Source organism: Micropterus salmoides, unplaced genomic scaffold, assembly GCF_014851395.1.
Source record: "Micropterus salmoides isolate LMB-PRFRI ecotype aquatic unplaced genomic scaffold, ASM1485139v1 Ms_hic_scaffold_16, whole genome shotgun sequence".
NCBI lineage: Eukaryota > Metazoa > Chordata > Actinopteri > Centrarchiformes > Centrarchidae > Micropterus > Micropterus salmoides.
The window spans coordinates 2030830-2047054 of record NW_024040707.1 but is presented as its reverse complement, the minus strand read 5'-3'; the positions used below and the strand labels follow the sequence as shown (position 1 = coordinate 2047054).

The 16225-nt window shown below is 44.1% G+C and overlaps 1 protein-coding gene across 1 annotated transcript; it reads left to right on the top strand.

Moving 5' to 3' along the window:
* Window positions 1-257: 257 nt before the first annotated feature.
* On the top strand, window positions 258-14692 carry LOC119906256 (G-protein coupled receptor 37-like 1). The gene is made up of 4 exons (XM_038723821.1): window positions 258-1233; window positions 6676-6984; window positions 8503-8874; window positions 10296-14692. The coding sequence occupies exons 1-4, from the start codon at window positions 532-534 to the stop codon at window positions 10467-10469; spliced, it is 1557 nt and encodes a 518-aa protein (XP_038579749.1). The 5' UTR covers window positions 258-531; the 3' UTR covers window positions 10470-14692.
* The last annotated feature ends 1533 nt before the right edge of the window (window positions 14693-16225 follow it).

Here is a 16225-nt window from a genome sequence, read left to right as displayed (position 1 = left end):
AGCTCCAGGACGCCCAGTCTCTCTCCTGCCTGCAGCCCAGACACAGCAGCCCCGACACGGACTCAGACCCTCGCCCTGCTGCCCCTCCTCCTCCTGGAGCTCCATCACCTGTTTGGATTACTAATGGATGGGAAACACAGAGTTTAGAGTGAGTATTGGCAGTTTAAAGAGACGAGCCTGAGAAGAGAAGAGAAGTCCGGACTGCAAACTTATTAAAAATCCAGAGGACGTCTTAACAAACGTCGGCGTTTCTTCATCATTCAGGAACGTTGGCGGATGCCGAGTTGACAGCTGTCAACTTTGGGGTAATTCAACCAAAAGTCTTCCTTCAATCGACTTTACTGAACAAATTATTGTGTTTTTTGTCAGGACCTCTGAACCAGATCAGAGCCAACGTCAAGCGGGTCGTGAATTTTTGGGACTTTTTGGAAACACTGCTGTGATTTTATTGGAGCAAATTCTGCACTTTGATTCTGGTCTGGTTTGAATCTACCAAATTTCAGAGGCACCTTCCACATCTGAACGCTCATCATGGCTCCGTCTGTCGGTCTGTGGCTGTGTCTGATCCTGCAGCTGCTGTTCACGGATGCAAAGAGAGTTGGGAAACACGACGGCCAGCGCGACGCCCTTGGCGAACCCTCGTCCCGCGTCAAACTGGATCCCCTTTGGATCACCGAGCACCTCAGGAGCCAAGATGGCACCTATGCCCCAAACCAGAGCCCCCCCCTCCCTGAAATGCTGGATCTAGACCTGGACCTGCACCGCCGGCAGGCCCGAGGCGCAGACGAGGAGGAGCAGCAGTCCACATTCAGCCAGTCCTTTGAGAACGATTCAGTGACGACGCCGCACGCCACCGAGTTTGACAACGGAACAAAAGTGGGGCACGATGACGATCATAATGTCAACCTTCATGGAAACGACTCCAGCTCGGACCACGACGCCCCAGGTCTCTTCAACCCCTTCTACCCGCTGGCGGACAGCTCGTACTCGGCCTACGCGGTCCTGTTCCTGGCCGGCCTGGTGCTGGCGGTGGGCGTGGTTGGAAACATGGCGGTCATGTGTGTCGTCTGGAACAACTACTACATGAGGTCCTCCTGGAACTACCTGCTGGCCAGCATGGCATTCTGGGACTTCCTGGTCCTGGTGCTCTGCCTTCCCGTGGTGGTCCTCAACCAGCTCTCCCATAGGAGGATCCTGGGTGACATCACCTGCCGCATGGTGCCTTATATGGAGGTGGGTGGGGCTTATGTGGAAGTAGGAGGGGGAAAGGGAAGTCAGTGTGATTGTTTGAAACTGATTTTTATTATGTAAAAACGCAAAGCGCTAACATGTGCTGGGTTAAATATGTGATTTATCCTGAGGGTGGCGCTAGAGGAAAACATCAAAAATGGAAAGGGTTCATCTTCTGAGGAGCATGAAGGTGTTCAGAGTGATGAACTGGTCATTTTATTAGATGAAAGGTTTGTTCTGATGGTGGCGATGCAGAAAAAGCCCGGGGATCTTTAGCTGTGATCATCAGTCAAACTCTATGTTCCCATGTTTTTGTGTCGTTGTTAATTTTTTGTTACTAACATTTTTTAAAACTGGTCCAGTATTGAGCGAGCTGCAGTCAGCAGCCGGGAAACAGGGCAACATGCTCAGATTTTATTATAAAGTGTGTGACAACATCCTGGAAAGGATCCCTACAGAGAGACCTGTCTTTAAAGAGGAAGATCCTTTTTGTTTAACTAGAAACAGTCGCTCTTTAGCTGTTATCAAAGCCACCAGACTCCCTTGATAAAAAATGTAATTATTGCCAGGTCCATTTTCACATACGAGGAACTTGCCTTGGTGCTTATAGTACACATGAACATAAACAAATATAAATGTATTAAAATTAAGGAGATCAAAAAATGTAGTATATTCAAAAAAGTACAATAATACTATAATACAATGTTTACAAGTAGGTGCAAAAGTTTACAACATGAGCATAAAGCACGGTTGAGCGACTGTTAACGGGTAAAAAAGTCACACAATAACACAAACAAACTAATCGATCGAGGCATCTTTAGAACAGAGAGGTAAAATGACTGTTTTTTGTCAAGGGAGTCTTTGAGGAGAGCTGACACAGAAATATAAAGTACTGTCCTTTCAAATAACTAATCCTGCACCGGTTTGCTCTAAATCTACTGCAGCTTAAATATGTTTTAAATCTGTGTCATTGGCGTAAAGCAGCAGATACAAACAAGCAGGAACCTGAAAGGATCAGAACGTCGACATCTCAGCGCTCGTTCTGAAATGTTCCCTGTTCGCTCTGTGCGCCGCAGACACTGAGCAGTCGCCGTGGTGAACGGTCACTACGGGTGCTGGAACGTCCTGCTGCTGCTCTCACAGTTTGACAGGAACAAATTTGGGGTGAAAGTGTGTTTGTATGATTTGTAACCCCGTCTCTGGCGGCCATATCGGACTTCCTCATCTCAGAGAATAGTTTGAACTGCTTGGTCTGTTCCCAGAGTCAGACAGGCAGCTTTGGAGCTGCTGGAAGGTCTACAGCTTCCCCCCTCTGCTCCCGCTGTTGTGTCTAGACTTGTCTCTGTAGTGGAAACACAGAGATGAAACTGAAGCTCCTGACTCTGAGGGAGGATGGCAAACAAAATTCCCATAATGTCCAAAATGTCGGGGTGTTTCTCTGTAACTCCTGCGGGTGAAGACTGGAAGTCAGAAAGCAGTCAGAGGCAGACTGACTCATGTAGCTTTGGGTCTGCACGTGGGATTGGTTGATTATTAGAGAAATATTAAATAACACCAGTCATTCTTTAAAACGGAGCGTCTCAGGCGCACATCAGGCCTCATCAGGTCGCTCTCTGGAAAACCTTGGTTTAATGTTAAACTGAATGCAGCGTCGGACAAGAGCGGTGAGAGTGAAGCGTCTAGATTTGTGAGCCAACTGACCGCAGACAGACGCGGGCAGATTTCTTAACAGTTTGAGAAACACCTGATCTTTCAGTCACTGTAAGACGATCAAAACTCAGGAGAGGCTGCCTGCTGGGCTCTGCTGTCAGAGGCAAAACAGGAAATGCATGAAATACAAAATAAAATCATGTAGATACTTCTGGTGGAAGCAATTTTGTATTTGATTTATATTTAATTAACTAGTCAACATTAGAGAAAACAATAATTCTATACAGTTTATTGATAATGCATGTAATGTGGGTGTCCATGCCAGTGTCGCAACATGCAGTACTGTTGGAGCATGTTTTGGTTGTTACTTAAAATAATAAAATAAGGTAAAATAATAAACTTTCAAAAGTTTGAACTGAAAAGTCAAATATGTCCATCCATTTATTAACTTAAAAAACCCTTTTCTTCAACAATAAACTAAAGTAAGTCTCCATAATAACGCCGTGCCTCACGGTCACAAACCATGCGCCTCGCCTGAACTAATTATCTCCTGTCTTAAGTTGACTTGTGGCAGAACACAGCGCCACCCCGTCCCAACGCACAGCATGGCGCCAACAGTTCACTGATTCAATAATTCCACTAGTAAAAGTTTCTTATTTACACGTGCAACTGATCTATTCTGTCAAAAACTCTATAAAGCCTAAAGACGTCACCTCATAGAAGTGGTGGTGATGGAGCAGTGGATAAGACACTTGTCTTTGGTGTGAGAGACTTGGGTTCAATCCCCCACTGTGACCCATCCTCCATTGATACCCTGAGCAAGACACACTTAACCCCTCGTTGCTCCTGAGGCGTGCGACCTCTGACATGTATAGCAATTGAAAGTCGCTTTGGATAAAAGCGTCAGCTAAATGTAAAAACAGCTCACACAAGAATAATAAACTACGACATATTACTGTAATCAATTATATTACTTCTGTATTATACATTATTCACATCGTGAGCAAACAATGTCCAAGTTTTCAGTGTTCTGATATAAACTGAGGTCAATTTATTGCGTTCCAAAGAGAAGATGTTGTTTCTAAAAACAAAAGTCTGCTGTGTGCCACCACAGCACCGAACTGCTACAGAAACTACTCACTTTAGTTTAAACTTTAGACTGCACTGCACTATTGGTGCACTATTCATATTTGGTGCTATTTCTGTGGTTGTACAGCTTGAGCACCTACATTTACACAAACTTATTTGTGTTCTTCACGGTGTAATCAAAGTGAATCATTAAAGTATTCAAGGCATAGATGTCATTTACACTGGGGACGCTGGGGACATGTCCCCACCACGTTTGGAAAGCATAATTTGTTAAAATACGTTCTGAAATATGCAGCTTAAAAACAAATGAAAATGCCTTTAGGTTTATTTGCACATTAATAAAACATGCAATGCAGTTAAAATATAGAAGAAACAAATGTGCATCGTCCAAAAAAAGTAACTTAAGCAAAAAAAAAAGCTACTGGTTATAAAATGATCCAAAAACCTGCAGCAGTCAGTAACTTTAACAACTTGTTGACACAGTTTGTTTTTGGCCAAGTTTTGCGTTCTCCCTTCTCCCTTGATTGATCTGTTCTCAACAAGACAAGTTGTAAACGACTGAATAAGGAAGAAGGCGCAACTGATCACACTGTACTGTGATGTCTTACGAGCTAAGTGTCTCTTCACAACCCTAATCTGGCCCCTGTCCCCACCGCTTTTCAACACAAAGTGACGCCCATCATTCAAGGTCATTAGCTGTTGTCCATTCTCTACCTAAATTCCACATCTTTAACTCGAATGGCTCCAAGACGGATTCCCTCTCGAGTTCGTCCCCCATACGCACATATTGATGGTGGTAGTTATTTTGACGGCGAACACATGCAGAACCTAATGCAAGTCAGCCACCTAAGCTTGTCAAGATGCGTGGTGTAGCGAAAAACAAGCGAGAACGCCTTAAATTATGTCCTTATTCCCAGTCCTGACGGTGGAGCTGAGAGTGAAGGCTGGACCGGATTTGGCTCCACAGAGGTGCAGGCAGACCCCTCTCCACCCGAGTTCTTCATCAGTACACAAAGGTGTTTATGTGCTGAGCTTTAGTCGGGAATCACATTGTAGAACGTTTCACAGACTGCTGGCGCTATAAGACTTTACAGATTAGACGTTTTCTGTCAGTGTGGCCATTTTCAAAAACTTTGGTGCCGAGATAAAAATGTCATACCGTGGTGGTTCACATCGTGAGCAAACAACATCCAAGTTTTCAGTGTTCTGATATAACCTGAGGTCAATTTATCGAGTTCCAAAGATGTTGTTTCTAAAAACAAGAGATGTGTCAGTGTCGTCGATTGTGTTTCGCCAAGTTGAACCATATCCAGAGACACTTTCAAGTTCCTACAATTAAATCTACCACAGCCATGAACGTAGCCTTCACAGATGGCAAGTTATAAATATATATATTCATATATACTCATATATTCAGCATGCTATTGGGACCACTAACCTCTGAAATGGTGCTGTGACCGCCCCGGATGTTGTGACATATTGCAGAAGTGTGATGTAATGTAAAACACACAGAGGTGTCATTTACACTGGGGATGTGGGGGACATGTCCCCACAACATTTTAAAATGACAGATTTTTTTACATTTATTCATTTAGCACTTTTATCCAAAACGACTTACAGCTGCTATACATGTTAGAGGTCGCACGCCTCTGGAGCAACGAGGGGTTTAGTGTCTTGCTGAGGGACACAATGGTGGATGGGTCACAATTGGGGATTGAACCCAGGTCTCTCGCCATAACCATCCCAAATTTTGTTAAAACACTTTCTGAAACATAGCTTTCAGTTAAATAACAAATGAAAATGCCTTTAGGTTTATTTGCACATTAACAAAACATGCAATGCAGTTAAAATATAGAAGAAACAAATGTGGATCCCCCCCCCCCCCCCGCAGTTTCTTCTGCAGATCAGTTTCTGCAGGAGAAACTGATCTGAGAGCAGCACAGAATGACTGAGAGCTGCACTCACTTACATTCTCTAATATTTATATACTTTGAAATGTCACCGGCCACCTGAATTTTGCGTTTCCTTTCACATAAATAAAAACATTTCCACCATAAATTGATGCAGAAACTTTCCCCAGAATGCAGGAAATGAAGTTTTTAAAGATCAAAATTTCATTACATTGAGGATATCTTTAAAACTCTGCTTAAGGATCTTTTTGTCTCGTTCTAGTGAACCTAATACCGCGTCATGTGATGTCTCGCGAAATAAGTGTCTTTTCACACCCCTAATCTGAGCCCCTATGTCCCCACCACTTTTCAACACAAAGTGACGCCCTTGAAAACACACAAGAGGGTTTAATATATCGGAGAAGCGGCCAAGATGGCGGCGGTCTAGGGAGCTGTGTTTGGCAACCTAGAGGTTATATTATTAAAAGAAGCACTGATGTGACAAAGAAACTTTACTGTACAGCTAGTTCTGAGTGAACTTCTTAGAGGAAAGAAAAAGGTAAATCTTTGTATCGGAACATCTCTGCACACACAGCTGATGATGCTAATGCTAACATCAGTGCTAGTGAAACTGAAAGTTAAGCTTACCCAGACTGTACAGTTGACTTCTATTACTTCCTAAAAACAGATTTTGTTTCAGCTGAGGGAATGACAGCTTTTGATTTTCAATGTGCAACAAAGGTCTGTTAAGATTTGCTAAAACTGAACAAGAGATGAAAACACTCACTGATTCTTGTCGATGTCCTCGTCTCTGCAGGCCGTGTCTCTGGGCATCACCTCCTTCACTCTGTGCGCTCTGGGTATCGACCGATTCCACTCTGCCACCTCCTCGTCCGAGCCGAAGGCCCGGCGGGTGGAGCGCTGCCGCTCGGTGCTGCTGAAGCTGCTGGTGGTGTGGCTCGCCGCTCTGCTGCTGTCCAGTCCCGAAGTCTTCCTGTGGCAGCTGAGCCAGGCCGTGTCCCCGTCCACCGGCCGGCTGGTCGACTCCTGCACCATCACCCCCTCCTCCCCTCTCTCCCTCTACCTGCCCGACTCCCTCCACTCTCTGTTGCTCAGGTACCACCAGGTGAGAATATCACAGACACACACAGGCTAAACTAAAATCATTATGTCACCTCAAACCTGGACGTAGATCCTTCCCTCTCTTCTTTGTCTTTTGTATTGAGTATTAGGTTTTATTGTGACTGATGATGCATTAAATGGTCGGGTACCAGCCAAGTGTTTCTTATTTGGGGCGGCTGAGTCACCCGACGCTGGAATGTGAAACGGGAAATGACGCGAACCTGCACAGGAAACATCTGTTTGTTATTATAAAGATAGAAATTATAAAGACGAAGAATCTGGGTGAAAGGATGGATCAGCACACGCAGGTAGCAGCGATCGTCTGAGCTACAGAGAGCTGGAGGGGAGGAAAAAGTGGCTGCCTGCTCTCATTGGCTGGATGTGGATGTCGAGTCGGCCGTGCTAGATATCTGGCAGACGTCGGCGACAGAAATGTATCAGAGTGCCGTTTTGATGCATCGTTGTGGAGTTCACACATAAGGACTGGCGACCGCTGATTTACCCCTGATCAGAGCCTGACGGTCGTCAAGCTCGGCAAATCGGGCTTAAAATCATGCAGTGTGAACCAGGCTTTAGATGCCAACTGCTTATCAGAAACAGAAATGACCATTTGCACACATCTTCCAATTAGTGTGCAACCCGCTCCACCTCCTGGGCCACAGCTGCCCCAGGACAGGTTACAGGACAGGTTACAGGACAGGTTACAGGACATGGCGATCTAGGATCATAACTCGTAGTACACAGACACTAACTCTACCTTCTTTTATTGCCTTTTACTGAACGTGATTATGAATGGTGGTGTTGCCTCTGCCAGCTTTGTTGTTCTGGTGTCCATGTGTGGTCTTTTTTGAGGCCAGTTTAATAAGGACCTACTGAAATGGAACCAGGCACTGACCTCAGTCCACAGTTCCGGCCCTTGTAGTTGGCCATCTGAACCGCCAAGCCCCGTGACAGGCTCCTCCATCCAGACAGGCAGGTGCATCTGGTTTTCCACGGTAAAATGTTAGGCCCTTCAGCAACAGCGTTGCCCCTGGTAAAGCTGGCACCCCCTCCTCTGAGCCCAATCTACCCCCACTTGAGAAACGGGGGAGGATAGGCAGGCCCCCAGGCATGCAGACAGATACTGATCGAGAGTCGTGATGTAAAGGCGAAGCACTAAGGTTCAAAGTACCAGAGAAAAGGTAACCAAACAAATCGAATCCTCAAACTGTCCTCAAACAAATCTTGTTTTAAACAAACCTACGTGTTGTAAACATCTCTGCCAATTCACAGATCCACTTCCTGGCTCAGCTTTGGCGTGACATTTCAGGTGCACTCACTCTCACTTTGACCTCCTGGTTTAATTAATCTGGATAAACTTGCCTGATGAGAGATAGAATTTGGTGGTTCAACTGTAGAACAAATTACTCCATGCTCGATAAATATAACAAAGTACTGCACAGAATCAGAAAGTACCATAATATGACTATTACAAACAACAAAAGTATCCCCACGTAAAATAATCAGATTACTCTTGTTTCAGGGTCGCATGTGGTGGTGTTTCGGCTGCTACTTCTGCCTCCCCATCCTCTTCACCATCCTCTGCCAAATGGCCACCCGTAACGTCAACAGCGACTCCAACTCTGCCCAGAAGCAGCGTACCCATGACGACCGCTCCTCCAATCAGAAACGCCAGCAGCACCAGGCGGTGGAGCGGCAGCTGAACTGCACACTGTTAGCGCTGGCCGTGGTCTACGGCGTCTGCGCTCTGCCCGAACACGTGTGCAACATCACGTTGGCCTACACGCACATCGACATCTCTGAGGACACGGCCGCCATGCTGGCACTGTTGCATCACTTCCTCTTGTTCTTCAAGTCATCGGTGACGCCGGTGCTGCTGCTGTGTCTGTGTAAGGTAGGTCAGAGGAAGGCTGGAGTCCAGAAACACCAGGCAGGGTCTTGGAATAATAACTATTTTTGTCAATGGAGTCTGGTAGCATTGACGAGAGAGATGTAGCGACTGTTTCTGGTTAAACAAAAATGATCAAGTCTCTCACTGTAGGAATCAATTGTTTAATGTTGTCAGACACTTGTATAACAATCTGAGCCTGTCAGCGGAAAAGACTTTAATGGACGTCCTCTGAGGGGACACAATTGCTGAGTAGTATGTACCTGCAGTACTGGAGACTGCAGTTTTAGGACCGCAATCTTAGGTCCAGAACTGCATTTGTACCCTATCCTCAACACAGGGTCTGTGCCTAAACTTAAGTTATTGATCATATGCATGTTGACCGGTTAACCCTACAGCTGCACACATCGCCCTCACAGCCAACGTGCTAGCAGACAGGGTTAACCTCAAGCGGGAAGCTTCCGGTCTACAATATGAAGCCGATGCGGAAGTCCCTGAAACCTGCATTCTATTGAAAATCCAGCAGGGGGCGACTCTTCTGGTTGCAAAAAGAAATCTGGCTCCATTAGAAATAATGAGAAAATGTTTCTACTTGTCAGCTGATTTATTCCCTCAGTAAACACTTTCCTGATGAGTTTCTGGTCTCAGTCGCTAGTTTCAAGTCTTCTTCAACACAGCATGATGTTCATTTAGTAAATTATGGTCCCATTTATTGTAAAATAGACCACAAAGCAGAGAATGTTGATTATCTATGATTGACAAGTCGTTACCATGGCGACCTGTCAATCAGGCTAGAGTGACTCGTACCCTCGGCACTGTGTAAATTTAACCAGCGCTGCTGAAAAAGCTTATTAGGAGTCGGCTGTTCACTTTCTCTGGTGAGTACATTTAGTTTTAAGACTGTTCGACAAAGTTATCAGCTCTGTTAAAATGACAGTTAATGTGAATTACAGATGCACCTAGCTAAGCACGGCCATTAGCTCCGCCGTATCGTCAATTCCGGGCACTTCCTGGTTGCAAAAACTCGACATGGCGGCGCCCTATCGGCCAAACTCGAGGCTTCAAAACAGCAGTCCACAAACAAAAAACCTACGGTCCTAGTACTGCGGTCGCAGGATTGCGGGGGTCCTAAAACTGCAGCCTCTGGTACTGCAGCTTTATAATATTGCAATTGCCCTCAAGGATTAGCCCTGATTCGATGCTGCCGACTGCAGCGCACTCGCTCAGTACCAGACAGATTTCAAAAAATGTTGTCCCAGTTAGTCACAGAAATATGTGAAAATGAGGTCCAACTTGAAAAATACCAAAGTTACCCTTTAACGTTAGCTAGCATTAGAAGAGATAAGTGGTTAACCTACAGACAGTAATGTTGTTCTGTAAAGTCATTTGAAACTGACATCACTGACCTGCACGTCGTCGTGTTTCAGGCTCTCGGTCAGGCCTTCATGGACTGCTGCTGCTGCTGCTGTCAGGAGTGTCAGCCAACCACGACTCAAGGCTCGCCAGGCTCCGCCCAGGTCAAACTGAAGGCAGCCAATGAGACGTCCATCTTATTCGACAAGGCTAAAGACACGTCGGCCATTTTGTCCATCTCCAGCTAGAGCCATTGATCCCTCCTTAACTATAAATCCACCACTTCCTCCTCCATAAATCAATCCCGTCCATTCATTCCTCTATTCTACCCTTCAACATTGTTTCTCTTCCATCCTTAGTTTTCGTAAACATCAGTTTCCTTTCTCTTCCCCCCAATGTTACTGTGAATCAGTTCTCTCTTTCTGCATATTTGTTCCATCCATTTTTCTCTCTCTTTCAGAACACTTGTGGATCAATGATCATCTTTATTTCTTTCTGTCATCTCCTCTCCCAGAGTACCATTTGTATGATATCCCTCTATGGACACTGTGTTACCTGCTCCATCTTCCTCTCTGTGCAGGAAGTGATGCTTAATCTGTAGTGAGATTTTAAAAAATGCTGTACTTGCACAACCAGCTGTTTGTAAAAGCAGGAGCCTGTTTCAGGACTCTCCGAATGGACTCTTCCCTCCAACTTCCCGCTGTAATAACACATGATGTGTGCCTGATGATGCCTGAACAACATGGAGGTCTTCTTTGGTCTGAAGCTGAATTTTCTAATGTTTCTTGGGAAAGTAGCAGATACCTAAAGCCTAAATTAGAGCAGCAGGTTAAGTCCTTTACAGTAGCTTGGTGGAGAACATGAAGAAGCTGCTTCAATGCTGAGCCAGAAATAATCAGCCTGGTCTCATCACAGGGCGTCAAGTACCGACGCTTTGAGAGAGTCTGACAAAGGAGCATCTGACGCACAAGATACCCTTCGGCGTCTGTATGAGATGCCCTTTGCTTTTGAGTATCTCCAATGTAACCCATCCGTCATCACGTAAAGTACTTCTTTCAACCCAAAACACAATCTTTTCCTAAACCTAAGCAACAAGTTTTGGTGCCTCAACCGAACCAAATAGTAAATCTACCACATATTAAAAAGCCATTTTTTACGGACATTGAAGGGTGTCTTGTGCGTCAAATACCGACACTTGTCAGGCTTTCTGAAAGCATAGGTATTTAATGCACTCGGATGAGAACAATTAATTAATCTAATCTAAAAAGAAAGTCTGGTATCTATTAACCCTAACTGGCTGACAGGAGTGTACAGTTGACCAATTGTATATTGAAATGATGTTTTAAACACTAGCTGTGGGGCCAAAGGAAAATGACGCTGGTCTATCAGTGCTACATAAAAGTTGATATCTTTGAACATCTATGAACAGCTGTTAATAATTATATGACAACAAAGTTCTCAGTCGTCCAGGTCATAGTTATCCAAGGAAGGTTAAAATCAAGGGCAACTGGACTTGTTGAAGATACTCAAAGATGTTTTCGCTTAACAGATTAGAGATCTGCGACACCACTTATCCCCCACCTACAATGCTGTCCTTTCACCCCTTCCCCGGAAGGAGTGAACAAATGCTCACATTTGGCCATTTGATGGTCGTTCAGACTCGGCCTCAGGTGACTCATAACGACGATTGTCTCAACAGCCAGGAGCACTAACGAACCAAGCAGTATCAATCATCTTGACAACGACCCCACAGAGGTTAAATACCTGGCACTCCCTTCCAGCCAGTCAGAACTGAAGAAGCCTCTCGGATGAGAGACGAAACGTCTTTCGAGTATCTTCAACCAAGTCCAATTGCCCTTGATTTGAACCTTCTTTGGATGAAATTCAGGATAACTCCTAGACGTTTTGGTGACTCTCCTCAACTTTCTTGTAGCAACAAATTTAGGTCAAGATTTACTCTTAACTTGACCTGGTCCCAGGCCTCTAAATCACCACAGATTCAATTAGCGTCGGGAAAACAACCAATCAGAGCTTTGTTGGGGGGAATATGAATGGAGGTATCCTAGTTAACTGTGAATCCGACTGACGCAGCTGTACAAGTTGTAGTAAAGGCTGATTAATGTTTCTAAAAGGAAGAAGATGGAGAAGTGGGCACCGGAGGAGATCTAAAGAGTATTTGAACAGGACTCAGACCCCCTAAGTATCAGGGTGGTCTCTTTGTACAGGAAGTTAAACTGTGTAGGAAGTTGTAAGTGTATTAATATGTGCATTCACAAACTCAAAAAAATAGAACAAATGCAGAAGCAGAAGATATGAATGTAGCTTATTTTAATTCTAGATGTACCACTAATGACATCTTTGTATGAAGGGAAGTGAGATAGTAATTTTTTATGTCACAAGAATGCCTATGCCTTTGTAATGTTCAGTGTCACAGTGTTAAATTCACGGTGTTATAATATGTGTCAGAGCCGACTGTGCCATAGCATCTCCTCTGCCCGGACTGTCACTCTATTGGAACAACACCCAGTAGGAACTAGTCAGACTAACTTTAAGACAGAAAACTATTTCATGATCTGCATCTGAGTAAGTTTTCACCCAAAAGCCAGAGGTGTTTAGCAGGTGTCTGAACGCCTCTTTACCACTGAATCATGACATTTTATTCTAAACTGCCAATCAAACACAGGAAAAAAAAATGAAATACTAGATGTGATCTGCGTGTCTTTGTGTACTCGAGCGGGGTCGATGCTAAAATCTACTGCCTGTCTGATCGACAGCACGCCTTGCTGCCTCATCAGTAAACTTTTGTTTTCTATGCTAACGCAAAATGGAGAATAACTAGCAGATGCTGGTTTTGTAAGATGCAGTCGCCTGTTAGATGCTAGCTTGTAATGCTGTGGATGGCAACTCTAAAAAGAGCTTAGGATTCTGCGACATTCAAATGAATTCAAACTGATTACATGTTCTTTTGAAAAGGTGACAGTGAACCAGGTGGAGCTGGAAAGTACAGCTTGGTAAATTAGCCAGTGCTACACTTAAGGCCAGTTTATACTTCTGCGCTACGACGTAGGTTTCGTGCCATCATGAGCATTTATACTTGTGTGTTGGTGTCTGCGCAGCTCTACTAGATGGCGGTGAGGTTTCTGTGTTCCACTGTGTTGACTGTCTTCTTCTTCATTGGTGTAGGATACTACAAACAATGGTAACTGAAACTGAGCGGATCATGTTGGAGTTGGGGCTGATCGACGTTGAACAACAGCTACATTTAGTGAAATTACTAAAACGCAGAAACGAAAGAAGGTGTCTGAGGAGACACAACGTTTGTACCGGTTGAGGCAGAAGAAGAAGAAGGACAAGCAGGAAATGCGTCGCTACCAAGCCAACCAATCACAGGTCTTACGGTCTGTGTTGGCGTGACGTACCGTTAAATTTTTGTGGAGGAGTGCATCAGGCATAGGGTATGCATAGGCTACAGAGTAGGTTATGATGTAGGCTACGACATACGGTACAGAGTAGGGTACGTGGCTATGCGTTGGGTAAAGTGTAGGGTACGGCGTAGGGTACGTGGCTATGGCGTAGGGTACAGAGTAGGATACAGAGTAGGTTACTATGCTGCACCCTTAAGCTGTAGCCAAGGGTGCAGCATAGATTTGACACAGAAGTATAAATTGGCCTTAAGAGGCCTTAGAGGGTTATAAACTGATTGGGGGATGTTGTCAGTTTCTTTTTCAAGTGACATTTAAGAATCCATCATGATTTCATTTATCATTTTCATCAAAAATAAACATTTTATTATTCCCCATTTGATTTTAATTCATTGGCCATTTTAAAACTACGCCTAACCCTAAAATGGTTTGCTTCTATATTTAGGTAGTGTACCATGGTGAGGAAACTAAATATGAACCTCTGTGTTGTTTAATAACACAGTGAAAAGATAAGGTGCAGGTTGTAATAAATGGGGAACAAATTAAATCCTAAATGTTTCTTTATCAGTGACAGTAGATTTTACCAAAACACCCTTGTTTGAAGTCCCTTCTGTTACCACCCGTGGACAATCATTAACCTCTCACAGAAAACGTTCATACAACTGGTTTGCATCAGCTAAACAGCAATTTGACAGTGATCATGTTTTCATTTGGGTTCCTTTTTGCAGACTGTAAATGTGTTTCTTTCCCGTGGTTTTCCACAATAATTGGACAAAAGAAAGGAACTTTACTACCAACAGCTTGTGTCCCTCTGGTGTCGTGTTTGTGTTGGTTATCAGTGTGAATGAAGACTGGCTATTCTTTCACTTTTTAATAAAGGGACAGTCCACACAGAAAACAAATTAACTTTAGTTCCTGTCTGATGTTTTTTTCCTTTTAAATTATGAGTGTTGTGTCTCTCCCGGTAGTTTTCCATCTTTTCAGCGAGACATACAACCAATCGGATGTAGAGGCGGTAATTTATAAATAAACATGTCATTTAAACTGCAGTTGTGTGGAAAACTCATTGAAGCCACAATCATGAGAGAGAGAGCTGCTCACCACAACATGCTCAGGCTGCTGTTAGTCAACCCTGTATGCTTCCTTTAGGCCTAAAACTGCAACTGGACGTGGGAGGAGCTAATTTGGGCGCCCATGGTTCTGAAAGTTTTTTTTTTCCAGAGACTGATGTGACTCACATCTGGAGCTCCTCTACAGCTTGAAACTCTCCTAGCAGAATCATCCCTACAAAGGATGAACAGTTGTATCTGGCTCTGGGAAAAAGGAAAAGCCGATGCACTTGAAAACTAAAGGAGAGAAGTAAACTGCAACGATTATAAAGTATATACAGTTGAACTGTATATACAGACAGATGGGCAACATTTTGTTTACAACTGCAGCAATAGAAATAAATTAAACTGGTGGTCAGAACGTAAACATATAGGATCAATATCTGCAAAGGGTCTCAGCCATTCAGGTCATTGTTAAACCTACGGAAGGTTCAAATCAAGGGCATCTCGACTTGGTTGAAGATTCCTGAATGGCATGGAGTCGCAGCAATTTAACCTCCGTGGGGTCGTTATCAAAGTGATAGATACCTCTTTGTTCGTTGTTGTTCGGCTGTTGTGACTAGCGTCATCATGGTCACTTGAGATCGTCGTCATCTCAAATGACCATGTTAGGTATCATTGGTATTGTCACATGAAGCCAACCGTTAGGCTTGTTACATCATCCAGCGGAGTCCTGAGTTTTTTATGTTCAGTAAGACTGAGATATCTGAAATAAGAACTCAGTTAAGGAACCAGCGGGCACTCCAAAACCCCTATACTATATGGTATGACTTTTTACCACAGATATGCAGATGAAACTGTGATTTACTTTCAGCAAATGACTTTGGTCCAGTAGACTCATCAAGTCACATCAAGTAAATGATGTGACAGAATGTCCTTCAGTTGAAGACCATAACACCGGGCAACAAAGAGAAAAGCACCTTGACTGCAGGGATATAAAGACCCAGGGTGGGTATCACAAACCACAGGTGATACGACACCTGAGATCTGGCTTGGATACTAAAAACTTTTTTGATTCTCAAATGTCCAGACACAAGCAGCTATGCAGGAACTGCGTCAAAGTGAAATACACAACTGAAACGAACAAAATTCAGATTTGAATCAGGAACTATATGATCAAGGAAGGAAAAGAGATCACAAATCACTAAGAAAGTGGACACCTCAAGGGCTAAACACTAAATGAACACTTTCTGAGGAAAAACACACAACAGGAATAACTGATTTCATGGTCAGAAGATTTCGAGAAACTTGTTAAAAGACTTTTGTCTCTGTTGTAGCTTAATGCTGTAAAGGAGTCCTTCCTGCTCAGAAGAGCGAGGAGGATTTTCCCTCAGCAGAGCTGCTGCGCTGCATATCAATGACCTCACTACTGTCCCGTCGCCATGGGATACCGGCCCACACGCACACACACACACTTGTGTTAATTTAGAAACTCAAACTCTTTTCTGGTTAAAGTGAGTCTCTTTCATCCTC